The sequence below is a fragment of the Centropristis striata genome, chromosome 13 (assembly GCF_030273125.1).
Source record: "Centropristis striata isolate RG_2023a ecotype Rhode Island chromosome 13, C.striata_1.0, whole genome shotgun sequence".
Classification (NCBI taxonomy): Eukaryota; Metazoa; Chordata; class Actinopteri; order Perciformes; family Serranidae; genus Centropristis; species Centropristis striata.
The window spans coordinates 7,493,582-7,500,366 of record NC_081529.1 but is presented as its reverse complement, the minus strand read 5'-3'; the positions used below and the strand labels follow the sequence as shown (position 1 = coordinate 7,500,366).

At 37.8% G+C, this 6,785-nt stretch overlaps 1 protein-coding gene across 1 annotated transcript; it reads left to right on the top strand.

Annotated features, from left to right (window-relative positions):
* Positions 1 to 703: 703 nt before the first annotated feature.
* LOC131983847 (interferon-induced very large GTPase 1-like) lies at positions 704 to 5,571 on the top strand. The gene is made up of 2 exons (XM_059348660.1): positions 704 to 730; positions 832 to 5,571. Exons 1-2 carry the CDS (start codon positions 704 to 706, stop codon positions 5,569 to 5,571), a joined length of 4,767 nt encoding a protein of 1,588 aa, XP_059204643.1.
* Positions 5,572 to 6,785: the final 1,214 nt, after the last annotated feature.

Genomic DNA, 6,785 nt, shown 5'->3' with positions numbered 1-6,785 from the left:
ATATATACTTTTTATTTCTTAATCCCTGCGCATTTCTGTAAAATGTCTATTTCCCTCTTGTTGTTGTTTGTAATGGTGCACTTTGCTAATAAAGGTCAGTTGAAAAAAGAAAAGGAAAAAAAATCCTCTTTTTGGCCGTATTGTATCCTTCTGTGTCGTAATCTTTAAAGCGTGACATTCAAATGACGCTTGTTTTCAGCCACCACATTTATCAACGTCCGATCATTCTTGCGCTGTGATTGGCGGGATACAAACATTTGATGAATCACACGTGAACCCTGTTGTAAGATGAAGTATACGCTTAGATCTGCGCTCGTTTCTACGTTCATTTGATAAATGAGGGCCAATCTCTTTAGTAAATCACAAACCTACTTGCATTAAATTTGTGTATTATGTTTTCCTTTGTTTTTAGGTCAGTTGTTTCACTCTGATTTGGTGTATGACTGTGATAGTTTGATCTTTATGTTCTTATCTGTTGATGTTGAACACAGAGAAGAATGGCGACAACCAACAATAACGAGAATAGAGGTGTCTGAAATCAAGTCTGTACCACCTACAACTCCAAAGAAAGGTAATATTATGATAAATATTTTGTATGATGACATACAATAACATGAAAAATTACTTACTTACTAAATATTATGAATAGCAAATCATTTTGTACCTTTCATAATGTCATTCTTATTCTACTGCAGGTACCTACATGGCTATGAGTGGAAACATGGATAAGGTAAGAAACTCTACATTCTAAAAAGGATTTAAATATTATTTACCCTATATTTAAATGTATGATAATCTACATGCATTATGTGTTTATTTACTCATTTACAGAAGACAGTGAACCTTTCTAAATGGATTCACAGAAAAAAATATCAAAGAGAAACTGAAACACTGCTTAGCAGACTTCATCTTCAAGACAAACATCAACAGAAGTTGTCACCAGCAGATTATCTTAAAGTAGGTCCACCTGGGAGACAGGACCATGACACATCTGAGAAAGATCTTGCTCATAATTTCCTTCAGAAGTTGATGATGTTAGACTACAGAGCTAGATATATTCTTGTTAGACAGGAGAGTCAGGAGCTGAGCCAATCAAAACTTCATCCAGACGTTTACACTGTAAAGACTGATGAAAGTGATTTAGATGCTTTTTACGAAAAAGTTGTAGACTTTGATCAATCAAAACAAACTCATGTTCACCCAATGGATGTACAAATGGCAGTGTTTCACTGCTCAGACAGCTTTTTAAAGCAGAACATGATTACAAAGCTCTCACAATGTCAGTACGCCTTACCTTTGCTTGTTCCAGACCCAGTCACAATGAATGTTGAATGTCCTCTTTGGACATTCAGACAAATAACAAAAACATGGAAGATAACTGAAATCAAAGAAAATTCAAACACTGTCACCATGAAGAGCATGCCCATCTGCAAAGCTGAGACAGCCATGGTGTCATTTCTCCGCCTGGGTTCACTGTCTGTGTCTAAATCTCAGCTGATGAACACTTTGATCAACGACCGTCACAGCACCTTCTTCCACAGAAACTGCCCAGGTAGTACCAAGTCTCGTCATTTGATGGATGGTGTGGCAGAGATTGCCTGGTACTGTCCTGCTGGAAAACCCAATGATGCCTTCACTGACTGCATTGCCTTCTGTAATCTCCATGGTGATGCTCTGACAATTGAAAAACAGCGTGACATACTGACAGACAAATCTTCAGTCAATGTTGTTCTTGTACCAACTCTTGAGAAAGGTGACAAAAGTACTGCAGTTATCTCTGCCCTTTACAAGTCTCCAAAGCCTCTCATTCTTCTCATTGCTGATAACGATCATGGTGTCATTCAGCTGAAAGAGGGAAAATTCAAAATAGGTCTAAAGGGCCGAAGCCAGTCAAATGTTTCTGAAGAACTGAAAAAAGTAATTGGAAGAATGTTGTCTGGACCACATGAATCCTTCCAGCTTGAAACCATGGCTGAGGTCTCTGGAATCACAGTGGATGAAGATGACAAACTCTGCCAAAATGGAAAATCTGCTGCAATGAAAATTGTCAACTTGTTTCAGAGCAAAGATGTTTCAGAGATCAAAGAAACATTTCTCTCTTGTCAGGGCCAACTATGGCATGATTGGTGCAGAAAAAATAAAGAACTGTATCACCTCAAAGAAAACATTGAGAAGGAGAAATGTAAAAAGCAAAAGCAACTGATAGAAATAAGACAACAACAATGCACTGCTTCCTGCAGTGAACCAATGAAGTTGTTTGTTGAAAGCCTCTCATCTTTGCCATCAACAGACAAAAAGTATTTCCTTAAATGGACTCAAATCTCAATAGATGCTCTCTCCACAGATGATCTCTCATTAATTCTCCAAAGCTATGATGAAAAGTGGTCTGAAGTCTTGGAATTGAAGAAGAAGCATGACAAAACTGATCTAAAGGAAAAGCAAACTGAGCTTGATCAAATATCAACAAAACTACAGTCAGCAACTTTTGGCTTGGAGCACATCTTTAGAGAAATGGGACAGATCTATGAAGCCCATGCATCTCTGCAGAAACAAACAAAGAGGGGACAGACTGACTGGTCTAAATACCCTGAGCTGGCTGCAGAACTGATGATATCAGGACACCCAATGGAGCTGATGGATGGTGATGCAGGTCATGTGCCTTTAACATGGATCTCTAGTCTTTTAGATGAAGTCATCAAGAAACTGGGTGACAAGAGAGTTTTTGTTTTGTCGGTATTAGGCGTACAAAGCAGTGGGAAATCAACAATGCTCAATGCCATGTTTGGCTTACAGTTTGCAGTGAGTGCTGGCAGGTGCACCAAGGGGGCCTTCATGCAGCTGGTCAAAGTGTCAGAGGAGATCAAGAAAGACTTTCAGTTTGACTACATTCTAGTGGTGGACACTGAAGGACTGCGGGCTCTGGGGTTTGCGGGTAATGCAACTCTTCACCACGACAATGAACTGGCAACATTTGTTGTTGGTCTGGGAAACATGACACTGATCAACATCTTTGGAGAGAATCCAGCTGAGATGCAAGATGTTCTGCAGATTGTTGTTCAGGCTTTCATGAGGATGAAGAAAGTTAAACTTTCTCCAAGTTGTGTGTTTGTTCATCAGAATGTTACAGATATTGCAGCTGCAGAAAAAAACATGGATGGAAAGAGACGGCTTCAAGAAAAACTGGACCAGATGGCCAGACTAGCAGCTAAAGAGGAGGTTTGTGATGCTGAGTGCTTCAGTGACATCATTGCATTTGATGTGCAGAAAGATGTGAAATACTTTGCTCAACTCTGGGAGGGAAGTCCACCTATGGCTCCTCCAAATCCAGGTTATAATGAGAGTGTCCAGGAGCTGAAGACCACCATCCTCTCTAAAGCTTCACAGTCTGCTGGGATCACTCTCTCACAGTTCAAACACAAAATCCAGGACCTGTGGAATGCCCTGTTGAATGAAAACTTTGTTTTCAGTTTCAAAAACACACTTGAAATTGCAGTGTACAGAAAACTTGAGGAGCAGTACGGCAAATGGACCTGGGCCCTGCGGAGCAACATGTTGACCATTGAGAACCAGCTTTATACCAGAATTGAAAATGGAAAACTTGACAAGATCGAACTCAATTATCTTCATAAAGAAATGAACAAAACCTATGAAGAAATCAAAAAAGCAATGACAGCATACTTTGATGATGACAGCGACAAAGAAATTTTGGTTCAGTGGCGAGGACGATTTGAAAGTAAAATCAAGGAATTTTATGATGAACAAGTGAGGAGAGTTAAGAGAAAACTGGATGAAGTCATCGAGCAGAAAAATGCTTGTAAAAAGCTAGATGATAAGAAAACAGAGTTTGAGAACAAGCTGCTACAAAAGAGCAAAGAGCTCGCTCATCAGCTAAAAGACAAGGCAGAAGATGAAGAGGAACTTAAAAAGCAGTTCAACTCTGTCTGGAGTGGCTGGGTCCATGAACTAACTGCAGATATAAAACCCATTGAGGACATCAACTATGACAAAGATCAGACAACTATCCTTCAGGATATTGGCTTTGAATGGTCTCTCATCAGGGAATCCAAAAGCAGTGGAAGATATAAAGCAATATCAGAGGTTGGTGATTATTCTGATTATGTCACAAAGCATGGAGAGTTGTATAACAGAAGCCAACATAATAAATCACGCAATGCTTTGTTGTATGAAGAACAACAACGGATCAGATCCCTCATTGATATTGTTGAACAGCGCACCATAAACATCATTAAGAGACAACCTGTAGCTACAAGAGGTTATAGCCCAGCTTACCTGCAAGAAATTGCCAACAATGTTAAAGAAAAAGTAAAAGAATTTAAATCAAAGTGGAAATTTGCTCTGAAGAAAGAGTTTACAGTTGATGTCTTACTGTATGTCTTTGAAAGAGCAGAGAGATGGCTGTCTGAGTCCCACAAGAAATTCAAAGGGAACAACGATGCACTGACTTATGTAGAAAGCAAGAAAATACAATATTACAACATTTTTCAGAGTGTCTGTAAAGGAAACACATCTGCTGTTGTTCTTGGAGAACTGATCTGTGAGAAACTGAAGAGTTCAACTGTTGAGGCCGTCTGCAACAAGACTGCCATTGATCTCGCTGGAGAGATGAGGTGTAGTTTTCCAGCATTCAACGGGAACAGGCTAAACTTGGAGAAACATTTGTTGAAGTCACTGGCAGAGAAAGAGGACTTTGATGGTTTTATCACCTACATTCGGCATCCAAGGAAGCAAGTAGAGACTTTTATAAAAGAGGAAGTAAAGAAATACGTCTTCACAGAAAACAAAGATAAAGCACGGAATATACTCAAGAAAAATGTTGAAGACCTCAAAAAACTTGTGAGTCAAGCTTTATTTTCTGCAACAGAAAAAGTCAAAACCCTGAGGGGACACCCAGACATGTGGGTGGAGGAATTTTCTAGTTTGCTGAAAGATGAGCTAACATTCGACACCATCTCTTGTCAAAACTTCAGTGACATAAACAACTTTGACTTTCTTAAAGAAGAGACAGAAAAAAGCCTTGTGTCTGTTATGAAGGAAGTCAGCAGTCTCTCATTGGATAAAATGAAGGAATTCAGGATGAAGCCTGATCAAATCCTCATCGATCAGCTGTGTAACTGCTGCTGGGAGATGTGTCCATTCTGTGCAGCTGTTTGTACCAACACACTGGAAGATCACAGCCCTGATGACCACAGTGTGCCTTTTCATCGTCCCTGTGGGGTCATCGGTATGTACATAAAAAACTCATTGGACCCAGTGATCGATTTCTGCACAACTAGAGTTACAAGTGATGGAACTTTTTACCTTCATCAAGATGCAGAAGAACTCATTCCATATAAAGAGTATCGAACTGCTGGTCCAAGGTATGCTGACTGGAGAATCACCCCTGATGCCTCTAAGCTGATATACTGGAAATGGTTTGTGTGCCATTTTCAAAAGAAACTGGAGGATCACTATACATTCACATTTCAGGGCAGTGGTGAAATTCCCACTGAGTGGAAAACACACACTAAAGAAGAAGCTATTAAAAGTCTGGATGAAATGTTCAATGTGTGAGAGAGCTAATACATTACCCTGCTGAAATTACAAATTGTGTCATTAATGAATCAAAAAACAACAAAGCAGAATGTACAGATTCATGCTGATTTTATGATTGACAAGTGAGCTTGTCAGCATTCATTGAGAAAAGATTGAGTTTATAGAAATACAAGTTGAAGTCACTCGCTGAGAAAGAGGACTTTATAATGTTTTTATCGCATACATCCGACATCCAAGGAGCTTGTCTGTGACCTAAAAATGTGGTTAACAATTGGGGAGATCTAGAAAGAACCTCCAACAACCGAGTGAATTGGAAGATGTTCCTCAATGGCCCTTGCTACCTAGATGAGCAAAGGGGCCTGCGCAAATAAGCAAGTTAACAATTAGATGGTGATTTGACTGTTAAAAATCTGTGCAAAAGAACAATATCTATCTCAAAACGTTTCAAGGAACAATTAAATGTGTAATAATCATTTTATTTTATTTTATCATTTTATTTTATTTCAGTTTGTTGACAATAGAAAGTTAACACAACATGCATTATAACCTCTGTAAATGTAAACTTTGAAATCAAAATGTATACAATTTGAAGGTCTTCAAATCCAATCGATATGGAAACAGTTGTCAGAGACGTATGTTGTAATGATCATGTTTGTTGTAATGTGTTTAAGTAATTTCTACAAATGCTGTAACATCCTACTTTGTGCATCAAATGTTTACGTTAAAGAACATATTACCAATACATAAGTATTTGATGTGTTCAGTGATGTTAATCTCAATTTTAAGCAATCTGTTATTATATTCAGGTTAACATGAGTTTTTTGGTTTTGTTTCATTAGACCTCCACTCTTTCCTAACTATTCTAATATCCAGAATGAATGTAAATAAAGTTTTATTATTCATTAAATGTATTATGTGTTGTATTACATGGAAAAATAAAACAGTTTAACTTTTGTGTTATGTGCAAAATGGGTTATGATGAAGAAATAAATATTTTATCAGTGCTATAAGACTTCTTACTGATTCTTATTGATAAGCGTTTTTGAACTGGTAATAACATACATATATATTTTAATAAATGCCTACCAGAATATATTTTTAAAACATTAAAGTACCTTTTTATAGTACCATTAGATAATATATAGTACTGTGTAAAAGTCTTAGGCAGGTGTTAAAAAATGCTGTAAAATAAGAATGCTTTCAAAAGTAGATATGTTAATATTTTTTTTATT